At 38.1% G+C, this 26,306-nt stretch overlaps 1 protein-coding gene and 1 long non-coding RNA gene across 6 annotated transcripts in view; one reads left to right on the forward strand and one right to left on the reverse strand.

The window, feature by feature from the left end:
- Positions 1–755: 755 nt before the first annotated feature.
- N6AMT1 (N-6 adenine-specific DNA methyltransferase 1) lies at positions 756–16,180 on the reverse strand. Of its 4 annotated transcripts, none has more exons than XM_045902602.3 (6): positions 16,009–16,179; positions 13,663–13,749; positions 12,835–12,925; positions 7,585–7,668; positions 5,050–5,191; positions 756–4,017 (listed from the first exon to the last, which is right to left on the reverse strand). In XM_045902602.3, exons 1-6 carry the CDS (start codon positions 16,140–16,142, stop codon positions 3,911–3,913), a joined length of 645 nt encoding a protein of 214 aa, XP_045758558.1. In that variant the 5' UTR covers positions 16,143–16,179; the 3' UTR covers positions 756–3,910. The 4 variants fall into 4 exon arrangements, with proteins under 4 accessions (XP_045758558.1, XP_064435873.1, XP_045758560.1 ...); XM_064579803.1 differs by lacking the exon at positions 16,009–16,179 and adding an exon at positions 15,789–15,977; XM_045902604.3 differs by lacking the exon at positions 13,663–13,749 and having other exon boundaries at positions 16,009–16,180.
- The window catches only part of LOC135362736 (uncharacterized), a 39,843-nt gene continuing 29,249 nt past the window's right edge, over positions 15,713–26,306 (forward strand). For both annotated transcript variants that reach the window (XR_010407819.1, XR_010407821.1), the window contains exon 1: positions 15,713–15,828. This is a non-coding gene — a long non-coding RNA (uncharacterized LOC135362736). The remainder of the gene's footprint in view (positions 15,829–26,306) is intronic.

Below are 26,306 nucleotides of genomic sequence, written 5' to 3' on the forward strand. Positions count from 1 at the left end.
CCCATCCCTTGACTGTGGGTAGGACTTGTGAATGACTTTCTCTCTGTAATTAGGTTACATAAGGTCCCTCATCAGTTGAGTTTGGATTAATTAATTAAACAGAAGAGTATACTGGGTGAACTTGACCTAATCAGATGAGTTCTTTCAAAGAGATTCTAGGCCCTCACTGTAGATTTGAAGGTCAAGAAATTCTCCTGCTGGCCATAGAGAAGCAAGCGACCATTCTGTGAACTGCCTGTGGAGGTGATTATGGTACAAAGATTCAAGAGAGGCCTGTAGAAGGTGAGAATTATCCCTACCCGACAGCCAGAAGTGACTTTAGTCCTACGACCACATGAAAAAGGACCCTGAGACCCAGATGAGATCACAGCCATGAGCAACACCTTTCCTACAGCCTGGTGAGATTCTAAGCAGTGAATCCAGCTCACTATACCCACACTCCTGACCCAAAGAAACTGTGAGACCATAAATTTGTGCTAATAGCAGTAAAGTTAGAGCCGTTAGTTATGCAGAAATAAAAAACTAACACAAAAAGCCAAGCAATGGTTTCCCTTGGTGAGTGGGAGGTGACTGGGAAGGAAATCTGGTGGAGCTTCTGGAATGCTGGTAGTGTTCTATTTCTTGATTTGGGTGTAGTCTAAATGGATGTTGACTTCGTAAAAATCTATCAAGCTAGACACCTAAGACATATACAATCTATAAAGTATGTTCCACCTCAATACAAAGTTTACATAAAAAGAAAAATGAACACAGAATGGAGATAGGCATTGGTATTGTATTATATTATTTTACATGCAAAGTAATTTTAGTGTATGTATGAATCACATCCTACATCTACACATAAAATGATTTACATTTAGTCATAAAGGTTCCTAACATGGCTATATTTCTCTTAATCTCTTCCTGAGTCTTTTCAGTCCTGTCTAAATTTTTCTCTTTTTTCAGTCCTGCCTTAATTTGTATTCCTTTTTCTTCCCAGTATGAGGAAAAAAGAAAAAAAAAAAAGAACTACATCTTAATTTTGGAATGGAATATTATCACTCCTTTGTTTTAAAATACTGTTGTTTTTTTTTGTTTGTTTTTTTGGTAAGCACAAATTGACACTAATGCATTTCCATGTCTGTATTTCTCATTTTTAAAAGTCGACTTCAATTTGTTCTTTCCAGTTTCTTCTTGTATGAGCTTTTCTTTATGTTAATTCTTTAAACATGTCAAACATGCCACAATCTGAATATAACAGTTCCACTGTTTATATACCTTAGGTGTCTGTTTTTTTGTTTTTGTTTTTTTCTTTTTCTGCTCTCATTGATTGTAGCTTCTCGGTGAGCAACGGTTTAGATAATTTTAATGTTAACTTTTTCATGTTAATGTTCCTACCTCACGTAAATAGGATGAATTAAATCCTACAACAGAGGTTAGCCTAATCTATAACAGTAATAGATTATTACTATTTTTCTTTTCATCCAAGGTATGACCGTTTTTTTTGCTGCTTCCCTTGGGCCAAATGATGTGGTTTTACAGGTCCTCTTTCTTCCTGTATTGAGTAGCTCTTCCTTAACACAAAGAGAGCTGGATCTGCACCTCTCCTCCTGAAGGCTCCGGGCCACAGTTCTGACCACCAGGACACAGCATGCACTTTTCACGCTGGCACTGCTTTCTCGTTTGCAGAACGCAGTATTTCCTGCCTTTAATTACTACATGAGTCTGCTAGGGCCACTACGACAAAGCCGCAGGCTGGTGGCTTCAGCAACAGGAATTTGCTTGCTCACAGTTCTGGAGGCTGGAGTCCAAGAGCAAGGCATCAGCAGGTGGGGTTTCTTCTGCAGTCTCCTGCCTTGGCTCGCAGATGGCTGCCTCTCACTGACTTTCACGTGCTTTGTTTCTGTGTGTTAAGCATCCCTGGTGTCTCCCTACGTCCTAATCTCTTGTAAGGAGGCCAGTCAGACTGGATCAGGGCCCACCCTGACGGCCTCCTTTAAAGAGGTAATTAAACTTCTTTGAGGCCCATCTGCAAATACACTCACCTTCTGAGGTTCTGGGGATCAGGACCTCAACATATGAATGTGGGGGGACACAATTTAGTCCATTAACAGTTATGCTGAAGTTTTGGGGTCATTTATGTAGCATTTCTATGTTTTTAATCTCCTATGTTGACAGTCGTCTTCTGTGCAAATTTTATTTTATTTTATTTTATTTTTTAAGATTTTATTTATTTGAGAGAGAGAATGAGAGAGAGACAGAGAGCATGAGAGGGAGGAGGGTCAGAGGGAGAAGCAGACTCCCTGCCGAGCAGGGAGCCCGATGCGGGACTCGATCCCGGGACTCCAGGATCATGACCTGAGCCGAAGGCAGTCGCTCAACCAACTGAGCCACCCAGGCGCCCTTCTATGCGAATTTTAAAGTGTTTCAAATGTTATCTGAAAATATTCAAGACCCCATTCTCCAAAATTATAACTAAAGACCCACAATAAAGTTCTAAGTTTTTTTAGCCTTTTTTTTTTTTTTTAATTGTAACATTTCAGATGACTATTTCTGGGAAGGGGAATATATTTACAGATATTAGACTCAAGTAAATACTAATTTTGATATCTTTACTGCTGCATTATAAGCAAATTGAAAGAAAGCGTTTGGGAGTCAGATGTGTCTGAGTGCTGCCGTACTGGCTTTACCCTTTAACTACTGTGCTTCTTTGGACAAGTTATTTGACCTTTCTGAACATCAAAGGAGGGTAATTCCACTCTTTCTGTGCATTGTCCTAAGCATTAAATAATAATGTGATTTAAAACAATAGTTCTAGGGGCACCTGGGTGGCTCAGTCAGTTAAGTGTCTACCTTCAGCCTAGGTCATGATCTCGGGGTCCTGAGATCAAGCCCCGTGTCAGACTCCCTGCTCCATGGGGAGTCTGCTTCTCCCTCTCCCTCTGCTGCTCCCCCTGCTTGTGCTCTCTGTCAAATAAATAAATAGATCTTTAAAAACAAACAAAACAAAACAAAAAAAACCAATAGTTCTAAAATTTGGTGCACTACCTTAAGGAACACTGGGAAGCACGTTTTAAAAGAGGCCATTTTTAGGTCTGTTCAGCAGAGGAGTCCACGGGTCTATGGTCAGGCTTAGGAATTTATAATCTTAAAAAGCTTCTCCAGTTGATTCTGAATATAGCCCAATTAAAAATAAATTCTAGATTCCACTCACTCTGATCCTACACATATAGGAAAGAAGAAAACAGAAATATATGACAAAGGATAAAAGGCAGGAACAATCTGACCAGGGAGAAACATGGAGGCAGAAGGCATTCTAAATAATAGAAATAGAATGGAGACAGTGAACAAGTGAAAGTAAATTAAAAAAATTTTTAAATGAAAACCTTTTTAAAATTATACAAGTCATATGTTACCATTGTGCAAATGCTACCATAAAAGAGCAAAAGTCCCGCGTTCCCTCCTGCCATGTACCTTCTGAGATGTTCCGATGTTCACATACACACATAGCCTCTCTGCTGGGTTTCAAAATTATACATACAGGATCATACTGTTTTGTAACTTGCTTTTTTCCCTCAGTAGTACATTAGGAATACCTTCAGACCTGACTCATGTTTAGTGACTGGATACATCACTCATGTTCAGGTTTTATACGTAAAATGCAAATAATATATATTCTAAATGCATTTACTAGCACTTACTCAACTATTTCTGTAGGCTTGATTACCTGGGGAAAAGGGAATGCAATGCCCTTCCCACCTTTTTCTATATAACCTGACAATTTCACTTGTTAACGAAGAAATGACTTCATTTTCAAAATATGCCAAATACATTCAGCTTCTCTCTCTATACATATTCACATATATATATTCAATATAACATATATTATCAATATATACAATCCAGCATAATACACAGCACACACAGTAAGTTAGGACTTGGTAAACTTCAGGACTGAGAGGAGTTCTTGGCCTGCTTGTCTGGAAAGTGCAATAGTCCCTTGTAGACCTCTTGTCGTCATTGTTTTCAAAATTTCTTCTAGAATAAAAATTAAAACAAAAGGTAAAATCCAATTAAAATCATCTAGTGAAGAGTGTATGATCACTAAACAGTTTAATAAGATGATAAACGCAGACTATTTGCAAATTCTACTTATCTGAGAAAACAATGTATACCAAGTAAATTTCTATTAAAATGGACTTTAGTCAAATGGGAGCACCTGCATTTTCAAGGTGTCGTGGAGAACTCTAATCATACTGAACGGCCTTGCTTTGCAGTGGTGGCCTACTCTGGACTCAACAGAAACATTAATGAAACTTGTCGTTATAGCAAGTAATTAGTTTAGTTGCTTGGCTCCAATCCTGGCCTTTCCTTTGGGATGAAAAAAGTCAATGAAAGTAGGGCAAACTGTACAGTGACATTAAACAGTGGAAGTAAATGAAATAGCTTATTTCTTTCAGGTATATTGAAAAAAGCAACACCTTCCCTTTTGTAAATAAGTGATACTAAAAAGACCGAATTAAGAAAATGGACTTACAAACAAAGCAAAACTTAGTAATCATTATGTGATTTGAGGGGCTAAGGACATAAGATATAAGATGAAAATCAAACTTGTGTACTGAAAGAGAAGAAAGATTATGGTCAATTTAGTACGGAGTCATCTGAAAACCAAGATCTAAAACTCCATACCATGAGGTAGCTTTCGTAACAAAACTTCACATGAACTAAAGAGTACATAGCAGAATTGTCAAGGGCATGTAGACTACAATGTGGAGAGAAAATTCATAATATTCAGGGTGAGGTGTTAAAAGAAGAAATTACAGATTTTGTGTTTGAATATTATTTTATTAGGGGAAAAACTGTCCTCTCCCTTTAAAAAAATACTACTTTCTAAAACCAGAAAAAACTGTATCTTAAAAATCTCTCTTCTTTCAATATGAATGTTATGTTTGTGTGAGCTGTTGTCAGTGATTATATTTACAGTATTTCAGGTTACTTTATAGTCTTTAACATTATTAACTTTTGATTTCAGCAAAGTAAGTGGTTAAAAGATAAAGTAGTCTGGATTACCTGGATTGTTTTCTTTAATGGTAACCAGATAGAATAATCCTCTTGGTGACAAAAGGTCTGGAGCCAGTGGGAAGAATCGGTCCATGACTTCCCGACCATTTCTGCCACCAGCCCAAATGGCTTCTACTCCATGACTTCCTACCTGTGACCATTTAAAAAAGACCATTTTGTTTTGATTCAAGTTACATTTAGAATCACACACAAAATCTTTTTGACAAGTAACATTCACCAAACAAGTATATACTTTGTATTTTACTGCTGTCCAGGAGGCAGAAAAGTTGAATCTGAGCCCCACCATTTCCTAGCCCTGTGACCTTATGGAAGTTTGTCATTTTTGTGAATTAGTTTCCTCCCTTATCAGTGAAATCAGAAAAACAATAGTTTTAACTGTTAAAGTAGAAAAATGGTAACAAATTAATTTTTTCCATTGCTAGGAATAACAGAGGAAATATATTTGAAGTTTGAAAACAGTGCTCTGCAAATATCAAGTGCTTAGTAATAGTTGTTACTATTTATGCAATGTTTATATTGATAGACATAGGTGATTCTTATACTTAATACATAACAATCAGGAAGAAACTAAAAGGGAGATCTTACATTATAAGAGATCTACTCTGCAGGAAGTTTGTTGAAACTACATGTCCTGCTGCATCTGGCTCTCTTCTAGATTTAAAGTATGAATTGTACACACCTTTTTAAGGAACCTATTTAATATATAAAGGTTCACCAAAGCATTTTTCCCCGTAACGATCTAATTCTATCGTAGAAACAAAACACATGAGAGTTCATACGGTATTAAAAATCTTTAGATTCTTATCACTGTGTATCATTTTCAAAACTAAAGAATATTTTGAAAAAAACATTCAAGAACTATTTTAACCCTAACAATTATTTTCTTTCTTATCCTTCAATGGTTTTGTCCATATTTTAGTTTAAACAAATTGTATACAATCATGCCTACTGCTTTTATTCATTTAAATGGTATATATTCCTCCATTAAATTCATTTATACCTGTAACTATATACATATATTATTTTACAGATAAGGGAAATACATTCATATACCTGCTTTTTTAAAAAATTGCACTTTCCCCTTTTACTGTTTTGCTTGTCTGCTCCTTCCCCATCTTACACACACGTTTTTTTCTTTTTTGTCCATGTTTTACAAAGACAGGATTATATTCTATATTTTTACCCCATATCTTGCTTTTCTCACTCAACAATACCTTAAGATGAGCTCTTCATGTGATCAGGTATGGTTCTATTTTACTCTTTTAATGGCTGCCTAGTATTTTATAATGGAAAAGTATATCTTATGTAGCTATTGATGAGCATCCAATGCATTCATTTACTTAAATTTTTTTGTATCTAATTTTTTAAAAACATTTATTTGTTTCAGAGAGAGTGAGCGAGAGAGAGAGCCAGGGAGCAGAGAAGGGGCAGAGGGAGAGAATATCCAAGCAGCCTCGTGCTGAGCGCAGAGTCCCATGTGGGGCTCTCATTATATTATTTATTTATTTGTCAGAGAGAGAGACAGCGAGAGAGCGAGCGAGCGCAGAAGCAGGGGAGAGCAGCAGGCAGAGGGAGAAGCAGGCTCCCCGCTGAGCAAGAAGCCTGACTCAGGACTCGATCTCAGAACCCTGGGATCATGACTCTAGCTGAAGGCAGAGGCTCAAATGACTGAGCCATCCAGGCGTCCCTTCAATGATTTTCTTAAATTATATCTCAAGGACTGAAATTACTGGACTGAAACATTTTTATCACTCTTGATATTTATTCACATAGTCCTTTCCTAAAGAGTTGTGTAAGTTGCATTGCCCTCAATCTCTGTTCACCTTATGACTTTCCTTCTCAAATGAGTTCCTGTGTCAGAGGAGCAACAAGTTCTTAGTTGCTTAGCTGCCCTTAGTAGTAATAGCAGCTACAGAGACTTCTGCCATCTTCGTAGAGGAGAATGTAATGTTTATCAGCCTTGCCAGAGAACGATTCATCAATGAATAAAACAGGATCATGAATAATTCAAGGAAAGCTAGCCTTAGTTCGTTATTAAACTTTGTCTGCCTTGACCATTCTCTCTTTAAATTGGGATATGATTTACCGCTTCATTACTGAGATTTTCCAAACCATATATTTCAAGATGTTTCTTTTCCCTACCTGAAATAAGAGTCACCCCCCCAACACCTGTGAAAGGAGGAAATTGTTGACTTTCAGAAAGAATTCCTATAATGAATTTAAGGATGATTTAAAATATTGTTTTGCAAATTTGCAATTCATGATAGAGGACACACACATGCAAATTTAAATATATGGCCTGATTTCGATGAGAATTTTAAGGATGAATACGGGTCACTGTATTTCCATTAGTTTGAGATTCCTTTCCTATGTCTACCAACATACTTAATTATTGACAATTAGGAATAATATCAGACCAGTCTGTGTTAATCAGCAGCTGACTAATGTCATATAATGAAGTTCATTTGATTTTAAAGAAAATAGCTGAAAATATTAATAATTAAATCTTGTTACATGTCTTACCTCTTCAGGTGGAGTCACTACATAGGGGGGATTAAACACCAGAAGATCAACTTTTTCCTTCAATCTTGGTAGTAAGCCTTTGACCTAAATGTTTCAATAGTCAGAATTTTAAGCTAGACTCAGAATTAAAATAGATAAATAAATAAAAGTTTAAAAATACTTTCTTCCCATGTTTTTAGAGAACAATGTGTTAGAGGGCTAAAACTGTAGACAGAGATGGAGATAAATATTTTTACATTTTCATTTAGATATAGATTACATGCATTTACCTGAAAATAGGAAATTAAACTATTTAACAGAATGAACATAAAATGTCCAAAAAGCCTCTGCTTTTTGACAGCTCATATGTTTACACTCTGGGTTCACTTTTAGAAGATTAAATAAGGAAGCAAGCTCTCCTATGTTCTGTATCGATATACATATACTCTAAAGCTATTGCTCTAACTTAAACATTTATTTTCTGTAACCAAATGTTTTATGAGATGACAAAAAATAACAGAAAACACATATATATATAAAAATATATATACATATATGTGTATATGTATTTATATTTGCTTTCTACTTTAATTATAAATATACTGGCTGGAACAATTAGATATCAAAGAAAGGGCTAAAAAAAGTGGAAGAGACACTGAAAATCTCAGTTGTTTGGCATTTTGTAAACCTTTAAACAACTGGGTACAATTTTCTGTGGAACAACAACAAAAATGTCTTTTTAAACAAAGTGCTTTTAGGGCACAATGCCATTTAAAGTATTCCTTGGATCCCTCTGATGACTGATTACACACATACTCACAAAATCACATCTGGTCATGTCACCCCGCACTGTCACAGGTACAGTAAAGTAAAAACACTGTTATCTGGATAGGTTTTCACCTCTAAAGCCATTTCCTTCAATTACCACTTTGTACAGACTCTTGCCCATGAATTCTGAGGCTGTTTCTTTTTTTTTTTTTTTAAAGATTTATTTGAGAGAGAGAGCAAGCACATGTGCACACATGCAGGAACGGGGTAGAGGGAGAGGAAGCAGACTCCCCACTGAGCTCGGAGCCTGATGCGGGGCTCGATCCCACAAACCCTGAGATCATGACCTGAGTTGAAATCAAGAGTCGGACACCTAACCGACTGCGCTTAACCGACTGCGCTTAACCAACTGCACTTAACCGATTGCGCCACCTAGGTGTCCCCTGAGATGGAATAGCTGAAGTACTTCAAGGCAGGGTCCAAAGTGTTAGGTATTTTATTAACATTCTTATAATTCTCCCATATATGCACAGGGACCTACCATTATTTACTAAATATTTTTCATTAAATAGACCTTTTTCTGTTAAATAAGTTTGTTCTAAGGGAAATCAGTATTACTTCCTGGAAATAGAAATGACTACAAGGATAAATGTGATATAAATAAAAAAATGTTATGGTTATAGTTACTGCTGCCAGTCTGAGAGTGACCCAGGTCATCTGTCTCTTTGTTAAAGAGACATCTGCAGGGAAGCCTGGGTGGCTCAGTCGGTTAGGCATTTGCCTTCAGCTCAGGTCATGATCCCAGAGTCCTGGGATCAAGCCCCGCATCAAGCCCCGCATCAAGCCCCTCATTGAGCCCCACATGGAGCCCCGCATCGAGCCCTGCATCAAGCCCCGCATCGGGGTCCCTGCTCAGCGGGGAGCCTGCTTGTCCCTCTCCCTCTCCTTCTATCCTGCTCGTGCTCTCTCACAGCCTCTGTGTCTCTCAAATAAATAAATAAATAAAATCTTTAAGAGAAAAAAAAAGCGAGACATTTGCAAGTGTTTAAAACTGAGACCTTCTCCCAGATGTAATCAAAATGGCTGAAGGAGAATTAGAGAGAAAAGAGCTTTTACATTATGGGATTCAAAGTTATTTAATACTCAGTCATACCATCTCAGTACTGGGCACATCACTGGGTATTTACACACAGCGTGAAACACTGCCTCACAACTTCCATTTTATCCAGGTTTCTAAAAGCAATTCTATGTTTGTCATCGTAAGAAGCCTGTTAACTATACAGTTCAAAGAAAACATGCGAATAGCATCTTTGAGGAGATGTCAGAGGTAACTTTTCTTTCCCTATTCATTTAAAAAGTGAAGAATACCATTTTTGAGGGAAGTGATTCAGGTATACCCTTGTCTGCAAGTAGGAAGATGACTGGTGAATCTGCTCTTCCTTTCAGTAGTGATACTGCAGTGAGGAAATACATCTGAAATAACCAAAAGCTCTATTTTCAATTACATAAAGAAATTAAGTTTCTCACATTGTAAAGAAAAAGCTCAGAAGGTAATTTTCCAGAAATGTTGAGTAAGGAAACTAGAAAAGAATTTGCTTTGTAATTGTTTATAATGGCTCTGAGGTACTATATACTAATAATCATTGCAGTACTGGATTTTAAATAAAGGAAAAAATGGATATTAAAACATGGAAAATGAGGTAGTTTACAAAGAAAATGGATTTAAATAAGAAAGTCACGGTAGGCTGGATATAAGGTCTAATCACACACATCTCTCACTCATCCACATTCAGCTTTTGGGTGGTCTCAGAGCATTAGAACGGATCCAAGAATTGGGAAGTAAGCAAAAAAGCCCTCTGACAAGAAGTTTTAAATCCATATAGCAAAATGTACTTTATTCATATGAGAGGCTCTTTTTCCGAGCCCCTGAACTCTTAGTTTAAAAAAATTTTTTTTAAAGGAGCACAAGCAGGGGGAGTGGGAGAGGGAGAAGCAGGCTCCCCGTGGAGCAGGGAGCCCGATGTGGGGCTCGATCCCAGGATCCTGGGATCATGACCTGAGCTGAAGGCAGACGCTTAACGACTGAGCCACCCAGTCGCCCCGAACTCTTAGTTTAAATACAAGTTTAACTAAATCACTTGTTCGGTATTCTAGCACAGAGCACATGGAAAAAGAGAGCGAAAATGCCACCAACAGGTAATAGTAAAACAAGACAACATAAAGCAAGTGAAGAGAGAGACAAAGAGGAGAGGAAATAAAAACTCAAAATCACTGCAGGCTCTAGCTACTCAGTGTAAAGACAGAAAGCCCTGAATAAGCCCCATTATCACAGCTAGCACGGAGTAGTAACTAAGGTTCATATTAATGACCCTGAATCAATCAAAGGTAAAGTTATGTTTAGTTTGTTTTAGGAATATAAGGAAAGGCATATGACATGTCTGAAAAAAGTCTTTTTTCTAAAACTAAAAAAGCAGCAAAATGAAAGTACTACTTTGTAAACACGTAAGCTTAGTTATCCAAAACAATGACTTTGTATCATGGCTGTGATAATCTATGCTCAGTGTTCTGAATATAAACAAATGTAGAGTTTTGTAAGTGGATCATAATACCTATGCTAATGCCTACTTCCTTCTTTCTTTGTCGGTACTCAGTGTCACCATCACCTTGAACCACTGAAAGAGCTGACTCTGGCATGGACTACCACAAGCCATGTCCTGAAACAGCTGTGAGACCCCGAGATTTAGATTAGCACGGTCTGGGCTTAAATTCTGTATTTATCACTTTATTAGTCATGTGACTTTAAAAAAATGAACCTCACCTCAGTTTCTACCTCTGTTAAAAAAAAAGATATTCTGAATTTCTTATATCTCTAAAGTTTTATCATCATATCAAAAACATATATTTAACACTAATCATGGACACATTAAAGAAACAAGTTAAAATTGTAAAGGGCAAAACCACCACAGTGATCCCATGTAAATCACCTGAGTACCTTTCTTGATAATCTAGTTTTTAATAGCAGTAACAAGTTCTAATAGGTAAGAATTTCTTACGTTTGGCTTAATTCCTTCCAAGCGGAAAAGTCATTTGTGAGTTTAAAAAAGCAGAAAATCGGGGCGCCTGGGTGGCTCAGTCGTTAAGCGTCTGCCTTTGGCTCAGGTCATGATCCCAGGGTCCCGAGATTGAACCCTGCATCGGGCTCCCTGCTCGGCGGGAAGCCTGCTTCTCCCTCTCCCACGCCCCCTGCTTGTGTTCCCTCTCTCGCTGTGTCTCTGTCAAATAAATAAAATTAAAAAAAAAAAAAAAAAAAGCAGAAAAGCTAAATACTCTTACCACTGTAAGAATAATACAGGTCAAGAAGCACAGAAAGCATTTTTCTTATCCCTACCTGGTACATGCTGTTATGATTTTTTGCTTACAAAAAAGCACTTATAACAACAACAAAAGTCCAAAATTATCCAAGTCTTACTAATTAAAATATTAAAGGAAAACTGCAACTGGAAAATATATGTGTAACTTAAAATAAAATGATGGTTCTGTAATTGTGATGTGTCGTTTTTACCTGCCCAGGCCTCATTCCCTGCTTTCTTCTGATTTTATCTCCTTGATCTCTATTGGGTAAGCTCTATCTCCTCTCATTCTCAATCCATGTGGCTTGGGTAGGGTTTATGCCAATGCAGCTGCCGGGGTGGGACTATGACTCAGGCCTAAACCAGTCATCTCCGTATTTTGATCCCCTTTGGCCATAGTGAGAGATTGAGAGATGGTATATGATCTAAGATGATCGAAGCAATACTCATTCTGGGGCTTGTTAGACTAACTGAATAGAAAGAGTTTCTTTCCACGGAGGGGTGAGGGAGGTGTTTGCTGAGAAATAAGATACAGACATGCAAGTATCTTCTTACCATGAAGGGAAAGACTACCTAGAAATAGAGCCAATAGAGAAGTTCAGAGCTAAGAAAATGATGCCTATCATATCATTTGAGTTCCTGGAGCCAGCTGTGCCTGAAGCCACACTCTCTCTTTACTTAAGCCAGTGTGAATGGATTCTCTGTCACTTCTGACCAAAAGATGACTGATCCTTCCAAGACAGTAGAAATTCCCTTTGAATTTTGGACAAGATGAATTACAACAGTCAAGAATTTACTCTGTAAATTATGGGGTATACTATTTAGTGGATTAAAAGTTAATTAGGGTGCCTGGGTGGCTCAGTTGGTTAAGCGACTGCCTTCGGCTCGGGTCATGATCCTGGAGTCCCGGGATCGAGTCCCACATCGAGTCCCACATCGGGCTCCCTGCTCAGTGGGGGGTCTGCTTCTCCCTCTGACCCTCTTCCCTCTCGTGCTCTCTGTCTCTTATTCTCTCTCAAATAAATAAATAAAATCTTAAAAAAAAAAAGTTAATTAATTAATCAATCACCCAAGCTTCTTTTACCTAACCATCTTAACCTTAACGTATTTGAAAAGGAAATTAACTATCATTGGACAAGGACGAACAGCTCACCAAGTCTGTAATTACTGGCTGAATGTGGACTTTGTTACAGTGTGCCGTCTCCAGAGTGCAAGCTGCTGCCTCAGGGTGGATGTCAGTGCACCTAGACACAGAAAAGAAAGAACACTGTATCTTACGACCATGAGGCAAGCCTATTACTGAAAAATTTAAAAACGCTCCACTTTTATAGACAGCAGATTTAGAAAAAAATTAAAATGCTTTAATAATGGTGAAGAAAAAAACAAAGATGTGTTATATTAATGAAAAAGAATGTTATATTGATAAAATGTGCAAGAGTAGAAAATATACATACATGCATACACATCTGAAGGCATTTACTAAATTATGAATCCAATGAATACTATGCTATCACAAAAATGAAATTTAAAAGGAATTTTTGAAAAATAGTCATGATACAATATTAAATGAAAAACACAGGAAATCGGGGAAAAAAAGAAACATACTTGGACCACATGTGGTAGAATTGGAAGTGACTTTTATTTTCTTCTTTAAACTTTCCATATTCTCAAATTTTCTTAAAAAATTTAAGTAACTTCCAATTTTTTCTGGTAATCAGACTATTTACCTAAAAAATTTCAAATTTAGAAATACCCTAAAATTATTTTGTTGCTTCTATAATTATGCAGTATGATGGAACAGTTTTGGACATGCAGTTATAATTTTTAGGGAAGAATAATTTATAATGAGTCCTTACTACACTTAAGTAGACCCTTTCAGATATATATTATTTATTTACAAAAATGATTTCATTCGAGCGGTTATACCCCTAGTGAATTTCTTAGTGGAAGATACGGATGAATTTGATACACTTACACTTACATGTACAAAGCTTGAGGACCTATCATAGAGGCTAGGAATGCAGATACCACTCCAGACCCTGAACCTACTTCAAGGCATATTTCCACTCTAAAAAAAGCAAAATAAAATAAATATGAGTATAGTAGGATAAAAATATACATCCCAGAAAATGACTCTCAATCTACTTTTAATATGTATTTCTCCAGCATCCCTTGTCCACAAATATATGGAAATACAAAAGAAATTTATAAACACACTAATTTCTGACAACCACTTCGTGCTCACTTAATTCTGTTTAACTCAAAATTGTTTGGAGTTTGTAATTTAAGTCCATAAAATAGATGGCTTTCAATTAATTTCTACAAAACATCACATAAAAATTATGGAATAAGGTTGAGGGTTGAAAATATTAATATGAAAAACATCAACCCTTCTCACAAGGAGCTCCTAGTTTGTATTTTCCCAAAATGATAGGGTTAGTAGTATTACATTATTTATTTATGAAAGATGTTTTCTCTATCATTTAAAAGTACAGAACATTTACAAATGCATTAGCATATCCTAGGGAAAAAAATTCCTCTTAATAGATTTAGAGCAGCAAAGAAATTCCTTATTTGTACAGCTGTACACTGAACTGGGAAAATATCAGAGTATCTGATCTTAGAATATTAGTAGTAACTTTAACATGCTTTTGAATAAATTCTTCATTATACTGTATTTTATCCTTCAATTAAATTTATTTCCCTGCCTATAATCTACATATGCATCAAAAGCACCAACTATTTCTATCACAGAAATGGGTTTGATGGGATTTAGGAGGTCTCTCCAGCAACCAACTCCTCAAACAACTATCCAACTACAAACTCCAGCAGCTTCTAACTTCTGGAACCAGTCCACATTATCTGACAAAACTTTATTATTCTGTGGGAAGGTCTGTTGAATATTACCAGGCGGCTTTTATTTGACAATAACTATCATGCTTTCATAAACAGAATTCCAAGACCAGAAATAATCTGACTTCACAACTTAATCAGCTCCTTTCACAGCAATTGCAATGCAATTTGTGTTTGTAAATCTTTCGGGGGTATCTTGAGACTAAAAGGCAAATTATAAAAATCAGTACTGTACCATTCTATATTCCAGTAAATCCCAAAGTTCCATCGCTTACAATGGAAGGCTAGTTTAATAAGAGTTGGGGCATTTTATATATGGAAAAATCTGACCAGGTTTAAGAGAGATAAATAAAATACAGAAATACAGATCTATGAAGCCTGACAGCTGTTGCGTCTTGAGAAAACCAATTTCAAGTCCTGATCTTTAAATAAATCTAATTACTCAAATTCCTTTCATTAAAAAAATTACAATGTAGGTATTCATTCTTTTTTTTTTTTTTTTTTTAAGATCTTATTTATTTGAGAGCGAGAATGAGAGACAGCATGAGAGGGAGGAGGGTCAGAGGGAGAAGCAGACTCCCCGCCGAGCAGGGAGCCCGATGCGGGACTCGATCCCGGGACTCCAGGATCACGACCTGAGCCGAAGGCAGTCGCTCAACCGACTGAGCCACCCAGGCGCCCGGTATTCATTCTTTTAATGTCGTTTAAATTTATGGGGGCACTTGAACAAGTCAAGTTTATTATTTATAAAGTGCTCGGGAAAATTCCATAGGCTGCTAGCTACGTAGCTATTTAAATTTTTAAGTTAAATGAAAAACTACGTTCTGCGTCGCACCAGCCACATTTCAAGGGTTCGGTAGCCACACCCGGCTAACTGGCTATCGGTACAGGGCACAGAGCGCTGTTCCGTGGGCTTAAAAATACTTCTCCACGCCTGGATCCCACAACCTCATTTCATTTTTGTGCCCTTCCGTTGCTACAGGGTGCTTTTGTGTACTGAGTAAGTTAAACACGACGCAGCTTTCAATATTTACTAAAAAAATTAGTATTAATAAGCAGTATTTTCGGAATATTTGTTTTTTTTTTTTTTCATGGCGCAGTCTCCTGCATTTTATCGGAATATTTGGTTTTTGAACGTGTTATAATATCGCTGCTCTCGGGGGCTTGTGTTCTTCAGACTAACGGCTGAAAGGAAAAGACGTACATATGCCGGCGTGAAAAGGAGCTATGGAGCTCCTGCGACCAAAACAGCACCTTCGCGAAAGTAGGCAGCTCCCTGGCCCGCTCATTACAGGTAACTACAGGAAAATCGTCTGTTACTGCGTTCTAGTGTCAGTGGTCGCCAAGTATGCGGACACCGCCGCCTCGGGGCAGACAGCATCCCTCCTTTCCTTGGCTCTCCTTCAACGCCGCCTCTCCAGGACGCCCGAGCCCTCTCCCGCGGGGACCCTCGCCCCCCTCGCCCCCCTCGCACCCCTTCAGCTCGGCCGCTGCTGCCTCGAGCGCGTCCAGCAGCAGGAACGTATCCTCCGCGGGCTCGTACACATTGCTGAAGGCGCCGCGGCCCACGTGCCCATGCAGCGGCGTCGGGAAGCTCGGAGACGCCATCTTCCTTCTCTCCGCCCCACGCGCATGCGCCAAAATCGCGCGTGCGCAGGCCCGGCAGTGGGGGGCGGGGCGCCGGAAGCGGAGAGAAGAATCCGGGCTTGTTACTTCCAAGTTTGTCAGTAAATGCTCTTGGAATTTCCAAGTAACCAGTTATATGATCTGCAACTGCTGACGTTGCTTTCTTATTTCGAATATTTAAATTTATTTCATTTTGTACATTAGCACTTGATGCAGGGCGTCCTCGATTGTTTTTGACTAAGGGGAGTGTTTTTCTTTCTTTATTCTACATTTAAAAGTTTTCTTCTATTTCTTGTTTGCAAAGAATTGAAAAAAATACATAATGGTTACTAAATTTTACTTTTTTTTTTTTTTTACATCAGCTGAACTTTAAGCTTTGAGCTTTTAAGATTAAGATTTTTTCTCATTTAATTTTTTTCTGTAGTATATTATAAAAATTACCTTCCTGATGTTAAATCATGAAGGCACTCTTTTTAACTCAAGCAAGATGATTTTTCTTTTAATACCCTGCTGAATTTGGAATGCTAATAATCTAGCTCTGTTTGATTATGCTATCCTCACAGGATGAGTTAGGACATTGTTTCTGGAACATTTGGTAGAACTCACCCATAAAATTGGATGGATTTAGTGCTTTTTTTTTAGTGGATGGTTCTTTGAGTTTGGGGGCATCTTCTATAGGTTATTAGACTATTCAGGCATTTGCATTCTTTTTGAGTCAATTTTTGAAATTTCCCAATGAAACATTTTTACATCTAGTATTTAAAATTTGAGTAATAAAAATACAGAAAAGTACTCAGATTCCATTTTTTAAAACCCTGAGTACTTACCACCCAGAATTGACAATTAATAGTACTTTCTCATATTTCCTTAAGAGTTCTTATTTTATTTTTAAAATACATATTATACTATATATTATTATTTTAAATGTATGTTAAATATAATATAATATTTATTATAGGGAATTAGCTCACATGATCATGGAGACTCACAAACCCAAAATCTGCAGAGCCAATTTCCCATCCTTAGAAGAGTTTTTAAATATACGAACTAACATATTACAGATGAAGTGGATGTTCTTTCTGCATTCGCCTTCAGTTCCATTTTGTAAACCTCTCTCCAACCTGACTTCTGTCATGAATTTAGCATGTATCCCTCCAATCGATGTTTTTATGCTTTTACATTCAGATATTCATGAGCAGTGTATGGTTAGTGTGTTTTCAAATTTGTTTCAGTGGTAATAGGTTGGACAAACTGTTCTTCCCATTTCTTTTTCACTGAAAATTTTCACTCTGTGTTTTCATATATAATAAAGTTAGTTTATTTCTTTTCATTGACAGATAGTATTATATGAAAATATAAGTTATCCTATCCGGAATGGATAAAATCTATTGGTAAACATTTAGTCCTCTCCAGATTTTCACTATGATAAACAATACTGTAATTAACTTTCTCAAACATGTTTTTTTCTGATCCTGTACAAAAGTTTCCTGGGATTCAAGCCAGAATGGATTAGCATGTTGTATACACATTTTCAATTTTACTAAAAAACATTTTCAAATTTCCAAATTTTTTTCCAACCATTGTGCTTGGTTGGTGGCAGACTTAATATTAGATTTAATATTATTAGACTTATTTTTAAAATTTATTTTAAATTGAATTGGCCTGATTGTGGTTGAGTTTAGGCATGTGTTCATATGATCCTCATTTGAATTTATTCCTTTGTGAACTGTCTGTTCATTTTTGCTTATTTTTTTCCTTTTTAATTTTGTTTTTATTTTCGTTAAAGTTGATACAGGCATAATTTAATAGGCCAAATAGTGCTACATGAGTTATTATGAAAAACAGTCCAGTCTAGTACACCAGCATCTAATTTCTCATGTCTCATTCTCCAGAGATGACCATTTTCAACTTTTAGCTGTTTCTTTGGCCATTTGTCCATATCTCTATGTACCAAGCTTATAATGATATTACTTCATTTCTCAATTTTTGCATTATCTATTGAGTTCCCATGATAGAAGGTAAAGTTCACGTGATAGAAGGCAAGAAGTTGATTCTCCTGCTGCCAGTAAACAAGTGTAATTGCCAGGCCCCCTCTCCCTATCTTCCCAATATGGTTATACTGTGATTGATAGATTGATTTTTACATTATTCTGTCTATAGAAATGCTACCTGGAACTCATTTCTCTATTACACCCGTTACTTTTCTTCCTTGCACAACTTTTTGCTTTTCCTTGAAGTTAATCATCATCTGGTGTATTACTTTCCTAGGGTTGCCATAACAAATTACCACAAACTGGATGGCTTAAAACAATAGAAATTTATCCTCTCAGTTCTGGAGGACAGAAGTCTGAAATCAAGGTGGTGGCAGGGCCATGCTCCCTTATGAAGGCTCTAGGGAAGAATCCTTCCTTGCCTCTTCTAGCCTCTGGTGGTTGGCAGCAATCTCTGGCCTTCCTAACTCCCATTTCTGCCCTGGTCTTCATGTGGTCTTCTTTCCCAAGTGTCTTTTCTTTCTCCAAACCTCTTTCCTTATAAGGACACCAGTCATGGGGTTTGGGGCCCACCCTAATCCAGTATAACCTCATTTTTTTTTAAAGACTTTATTTATTTGACAGAGAGAGACAGTGAGAGAGGGAACACAAGCAGGGGGAGTGGGAGAGGGAGAAGCAGGCTCCCCACCAAGCAGGGAGTCTGAGGCGGGCTCGATACCCAGGACTCCGGGATCATGACCTGAGCTGAAGGCAGATGCTTAATGACTGAGCCCCCCAAGCATCCCTAACCTTATTTGCAAAGACAATCTCACACACACACACACACACACACACACACACACACGCATGGGGTTGGGTGGGGAGAGTTTAGGATTTCAGCATATCTTTTTGGGGGAATGTGATTGAACCCACAACACCTAGTACTAACTGCTCTTTCATTTGCATAGTTTTCCATATAACACAGTTCAGCCTCAAAGTCTTTTCTAGTTGTTTACCCCCTGCCTGCCCTCTACCCCATCCCAATACATTTAAAGACATTGAGCATTCTGGTTATTTCTGTCTAATCTATTTAGGCACCAGTATATGTCTCTAGGATTCATCCCTGGGTTCTGTTTCTTCAGCTCTATCCTCAGGCTAGCCCTCACTCTGGTACCAGGATGGCTGCATCTTACAGCTTCATACCATAAATTCAGTGGCAGAGGTCTTTTTTAGTTGGTTGCGCTAAAGTCCTGTCATTTACTCCTTCTTATTGGCCCCAAATGGGTCCTGTGCTAATGCTTGAATTGATCCTGTGGCCAGGTAGATGATGAAGTGATTTCCTCACACCTGTCTTGGGGCCTGGAGGGAGACCTCATCACCACCAGATAGCCAGAATGGTACTCCAAGAACAAAATCATGGCACTGATATGGGTGCTGGGCAAAAACACAAAGTGCATACTACATGGAAGCGTCTCAAAGATGGTTGGTGATTACTTCCCTCTGGCTTGCTATTGCCTTTTTGTTTTGTTTACAATATTTTTTACTATGCAGATATTTAAAAACAATTAAATCTATTTTGGGGGGTTTCTGATTTTTGTGCTGTGCTTAGAAAATGCTCTCAAAAAAGTTTATTTTCTCGTTTCAAAGTATAGACTTCATTATATTAATTGGATCGACCTCATTAACTAGGTCGTTAGATCTTTTTTTTTTTTAAGACTTTATTCATTTGTCAGAGACACAAACAGGAGGAGCTTCAGGCAGAGGGAGAAGCAGGCCCCCACTAAGCAAGGAGTCTGATGCAGGACTCGATCCCAGGACCCTTGGATCATGACCTGAGCCAAAGGCAGACGCTTAACTGACTGAGCCACCCAGACTTCCCCATGCAAGTCAATTTCTTAATATATATATTATATATTTTTAATATATATTTATATAAAATATATTATATATTTATATAATATATATATTTACATATATATCTTATATATTTTTTACTTTTCATCTTGTTGAATACTTGGTGGACTTTTTCAATATGATCAGTATCTTCCTTTCATCAATTCTGGGAAATCTATATGTTCTTTGATTTTTTCCTTCCCTTCCATTCTCTTCTTTTTTAAAAATTTATTTTATTTTATTTTTTTTATTTTATTATGTCATGTTAGTCACCATTCTCTGTTCTTGTCTGCTGAAATTCCAATCATATAGATGGAGACACACTAGATGTCTTCAGGTCTTTTTTTTTTTTTTTAAGATTTTATTTATTTATTTGACAGAGAGAGACACAGCGAGAGAGGGAACACAAGCAGGGGGAGTGGGAGAGGGAGAAGCAGGCTTCCCGCGGAGCACGGAGCCCGATGCGGGGCTCGATCCCAGGATCCTGGGATCATGACCTGAGCCGAAGGCAGACGCTTAACGACTGAGCCACCCAGGCGCCCCTGGGTCTTTTTGTTTTTATTCTTTCTATCTGCCTTAGATTGGGCTACCTGGAAACGGATGCTGAGATGGAGATCTGCAGACAGAAGGCTTACTGCTAAAATTCTCTAGGAGACAATATCTGGGAGGGAAAGATAAGGAGGGTAGGGTAGAGGGAGAAGTTGAGGTGTGTTGCAGTTGTAACAAAGGCCTCAGCTGACTGTTCAGGGAGTTTTGGGGCTGGGATGACCCTTCAGATTGTCCTGAATCCAAGCAAGGGGACCTGTGTGCCTTTGGGGAAAGGACATCAATTTGGGCAAAGCAATTCTCTTTCCCAAGGTTAATTCCTGGAGAGAGACTTGGTTGTGAGCTACCAGCAGCCAACAGGTGGCAGAATGAGTGGGTTCCTGGCAGGGATCTGGACCACAGCCCCCATTATACCATCTCTGTCATTCTGAGTGAAATTTAGGTTTCCAGCTAGCATATCTGCTTTTCAGTTGAATATATTCTGCTTTTTGGCTTATCTATTGAGATTTTTATTTGGTAATCACTTTCTTTTTAAAATATTTTTTTAAATATTTTATTTTATTTTTGTCAGAGAGAGCACAAGCAGGGGGAGCGGCAGGCAAAGGGAGAAGCAGGCTCCCCGCTGAGCAGGGAGCCCGACGTGGGACTCAATCCCAGGACCCCAGGATCATGACCTGAGCTGAAGGCAGATACTTAACTGACTATACCACCCAGGTGTCCCACATTTTCTTTTTTCTAATCCAGGGTTCTTAAAAATAATCTTTTGTTTCATGGATGCAATATCCATTCTCATCCCTCTGAGGTTTTCAATTATATTATTTTCAAAGTTTCCATTTGTTTGCTGTATACATTCTCATTTGGTGATGTTTCCTTTGTTCATTAGCTTGTATGTTACTCTTTCATGGTGTTTGCTTCCTTTAGATGTTTACTTTCTGCTTGCATGGCTATCTTTGTAGTTGAGGTTGGGTCAGCCTGCATATGAAGGTAGTATGTACACCACAGTCAGCCATAGGGATTGTAGAAGAGGGGTTGTTTAGCTGCCAGACAGGGCATCCCAGTAAGCTTCTCTTAGGGAAGTAGAGCTCCCTCCTCCTCCTGAGATTGACCTCTGGCCCAGCATTTACACCCAATGTTCCAGCCTATCTCTGTTCTCTACTCCAGGTGGGAGGTGATGAAATCAGCCACCTTGGTGGTTGCTCCAGGATTCCTTCCAATAACTTGTGTCCACAGCCTCGATATTTGGAGTTCTTCTAGAATTGCTCCTGGCTTTCCTTTGAAAATTATATGCTTTCTACTCTTTTTTCAGGATGGGTGGGACAGTGTAGCACCTCACTGTCCTTTCCATCTTTCTTCTAGAATGCCTTTCTGAAATACTGAGCCTGGAACCCTCAAAACTACATTTTTTTTTTCTTAACATTCCCTTGAAGCTCTCATTTTGGATGTGATTTAGGTTCCACCGATCATTTACAACAAGTGAGTTTTAGAAGGCACAAGTGGAGCAGTGAAGCAGAGGCTGACTTCAGTGGTCTCTGTTATTTCGGCTGGCAAGCCGAGTTGTAGGGAGCTTGATTTTTCTGCTACAGTGGTGGCAGGGGTCTCAGCATTAGGGCTCTAGCTTCATCGGCATTGAGAGGCAGGGCACATCTTTATTTTGCTGCTGTGGATGGTGGCGTAGGTAGCCTGGGTCTGGAGCCAGCAGCTGCAGCTAATTCCTTCTGGCAGGGCCTGAAGCTCGGTTCTATAATGTGGCTTTAAGATGCATTCCCGGAAGTTCAGCCCAGAGCTGATCTTCTTCAGACCTCCCAACCACTATGGTACCCAGTAGATATCCTGTAATAAATTCCTTTTCACTTACCCAAACTAGAGTGGATTTTGTATGCAGTAAAACCCTCACTGATACACGGGGATTCCTGGCATTTTCTGGTACATTACAGTACTGCTTTCTTATTTCAGAGGTGTTTCAGATTTGTTATTTTAGGGGTGTTGCTAGTGGTTTTGGTGGTATGGCAGGGGGATCAAATGCTTAGGCATTTTGATTTCATCTTCCTAGTGAGAATTCATTTTTCTCAGGGACAACAGAATTTAATAGCATACTGTAACAAGAGATATGTTTACTCTTAAAAAGGCCAAGTCCAAGTCTCTTGAAGTATAAGAGATAATATCCTTCTTTTATTTTTTTGGCAAGTTATTTAGCAGGTTCTTGTCCCACCTAAGCCTGGTGCATTTTAACAGAAACCACAAGTTGCAGCTGGTGCTCTCCATGAATCCAAGACTGGCACCAATCTTGACTAGATTCCAAGTCTCTTCTTGATATAAGGGGACTCTCTAGGAGATTTCAGTTAATTACACCATAGTTTAGTAGTTAATGAAATAATTTATGAACCTAACATAGTTCATTTTCAGTGCATCTTTAAAAATGAGTCTAAATTTTTACAACCAAAGAACTATTTCTAAATATTTTTTGTTTCCATAAGGCATCTGTCCTTCAAGGTTGATCATTACACTTAAAACACTAGGACATAAGCTGGGAAAAAGTATTTGCAAAAGACACATCTGATAAAGGACTGTTATCCAACATTTACAAAGAACTCTCAAAACTCAAGAAGAAGAAAAAAGAACAGATTAAAAAATTTGACAAAAGATCCGAACAGACACCTCACCAAAGAAATGATACAGATTGCAGATACGCATATGAAAATATATGTCATTAGGAAATCTCAAATTAAAACAATATGATACAACTGTATACCTATTAGAATGGCCAAAATCCAAAACACTGACAACACCAAATGTTGGTGAGGATGTGGAGCAATCGGAACTCTCACAGACTGCTTTGGAAATGCGAAATGGGATAGCCATTTTGGAAGACAGTTTGGTGGTTTCTTAGAAAATTAAACATACTCTTACCATACAACCAAGTAATTATGCTCCTTGGTATTTACCTAAATGAGTTGAAAACTTATGTCCACACAAAACCCTGCACAAAGATGTTTGTAGCAGTTTTATTCATAATTGCCCAAACTTGGAAGCAACCAAGTTATTTCGTCCTTTGGTAGGTGAATGGATAAATAAAACAGTGATACATCCAGACAATACAAATATATATATTTTTAAAGATTTCATTTATTTATTGGAGAGAGAGAGAGAACGATCAGGGAAAGGGGAAGAGGGAGAAGCAGACTCCCTGCTGAGCAGGGAGCCTAATGCAGGGTTTGATCCCAGGACCCTGGGATCATGACCTGAGCCCAAGGCAGATGCTTTAACTGACTGAGCCACGCAGGTGCCCTGGAAAATAGAATATTTTTGAGCCCTAAAAAGATATGAACTATCAAGCCATGAAAAGATATGGAGGAAACTTACATCTATATTACTAAGTGAAAGAAGCCAATCTGAAAAGGCTACATATGTTATGATTCTAACTATATGACATTCTTGAAAAGGCAAAACTATAGAGACAGTAAAAAGATCAGTAGTTGCCAGGGGTTGGTGAGAAGGAAGGGATGAATAGGTGAAGCACAGAAGATTTTTAGGGCAGTGAAATTATCTAATATGATATTATTACGGTGGACACATACATACATTTGACAAAACCTTTAGAATGTACACCACCAAGTGTGAACCTTAATGTAAGGGATGGACTTTGGGTGATAATGTGTCAATGTAGCTTCACCAATAGTAACAAATGTATCCCTTTGGTGTGTGTGTGATGTTGATAGTGGGGGAAGCTTGGTGTGTGTGTGTGTGTATGTGTATGTGTGTGTGTGTGTGTGTGTGTAGCAAGTATATGAGAACTCTACTTTGCACTCAGTTTTGCTGTGAATCTAAAACTGTCCCAGGGCGCCTGGGTGGCTCAGTCGTTACGCGTCTGCCTTCGGCTCAGGTCATGATCCCAGGGTCCTGGGATGGAGCCCCACATCGAGCTCCCTGCTCAGCAGGAAGCCTGCTTCTCCCTCTCTCACTCCCCCTGCTTGTGTTCCCTCTCTCGCTGTGTCCCCTGTCAAATAAATAAATTAAAAAAATAAATAAAACTGTTCCAAAAAATAAAGTCTATTTAAAAGAAACATTATGACACATTAAAAAAATATATTTTTAGGGACAACTGGCTGACTCATTTAGTAGAGCGTGCAACTATTGATCTTGGTTGTGAGTTCAAGGCCCACATTGGGTGGAGAGATTACCTAAAAATAAAATCTTTAAAAATTTTATATTTTTGTTATTTGGTTAGATTTAGAAGGTAATTTTAAGTATTTTTACTAAAATTATACTTAAAAGTAGAGTTAAAAGAGAAGCATGTTTTAGTTAATAAAATGCCTCCTATTATTATTATTATCATAATAATAATTATTATTTGACTTAAAAAATCCTCCATAGGTTTTAGAAATTTTGGGGTGCCTGGGTGGTTCAGTCGGTTACGTGTCTGTCTTTGGCTCAGTTCATGATCCCAAGGGTCCTGGGATCAAGCCCTGCATTGCATCTGGCTCCCTGCTCAGCGGGAAGCCTGTTTCTCCCTCTCCCTCTGCCTGAAGCTCCCCCTGCTTGTGCTCTCTCTCTCTCTCTCTCTGTCAAATAAATTTATTTATTTGACAGAGAGAGAGAGAGAGCGAGCGAGCAGGAACACAAGCAGGGGGAATGGCAGAGGGAGAAGCAGGCTTCCCGCCGAGCAGGGAGCCCGATGTGAGGCTCGATCCCAGGACCCTGGGATCATGACCTGAGCCGAAGGCAGTCGCTTAACGACTGAGCCACTCAGGTGCCCCAAATAAGTAAATAAAATTAAAAAAAGATATTTAGTGATCAGTGATGTTCATATTGAGAAAAAATATATCTACACTTGACAATATTGCTTTTGTGCTTTGGATGTTGCTATAATGATCTCAGTTAAAAGTAGAGGAAAGAATCCCTCTAATACAGCATGGCCAGAACAGTAAGCTGGATGCTTCCCAACAGGACAGCTTTGCTTGCATCAGTCAGCTGAATTGTCAAGATGGTTACTCATCTGCTGGATGATTTCACAACCCTCTTCTTAAATTTGGTTTCTTTGGACACATTTTATCCTGGAAACAAAATCTAGGCTCCATAATACATTCAGAAATAGTAGATTCCTGTCTTTTTTCCAGCTGGTGCTGGTAGGGCTTACACATTTACTCCTGCACCATAGGAACAGCTGCTTGAAAAGCCGAGGGTGCGTTCAATTCCATTACTTTGGCACAATAGAAGGTCACATAAAAGAGGGAGACTCTCTCAGCCTGTCCATAGTTGGAAAATTAATTCTTTCAAGTGCTTTTAAAAAATCTCTACAGGTGGTCAGATCTTATGAACTTAGGACTAGCAATGACCTCATCACCTTCAGCTGGTCTAAAAGTTATCTTTGGCTGCTGAGTACTTTATGAAATCTTGTTAATTATGATTGTTTTTCCTAGTTACAAGTCCTTCTGGATGAATTTTTATAAAACATTTATTTTTATTGCTTACATAACTACATAAAATATTTTCATTGGTGTCAAAATGTCATGTTATTGCCAAACAGATTCCATTTCAATTTCTAGAAATTATTGGAAAGTTAATATTCACATTTTTAATGGCACCCTTGCTGTAGTATTAAATCATGCTTTACTGAAATTTACAACTGAAGTCATAATTACATTGCATTTTATACAGAATAAAGCATAGAATAGACAACCTTTCCAGTTAATCTCTATGGTTAATGATTATATTTTCCTTTCTTTTAAAGATAAATCAT

Source organism: Mirounga angustirostris, unplaced genomic scaffold (genome assembly GCF_029215605.1).
Source record: "Mirounga angustirostris isolate CCGP_5_RB_7025 unplaced genomic scaffold, mMirAng1.0.hap1 SCAF_1, whole genome shotgun sequence".
In the NCBI taxonomy this organism is placed as follows: Eukaryota; Metazoa; Chordata; class Mammalia; order Carnivora; family Phocidae; genus Mirounga; species Mirounga angustirostris.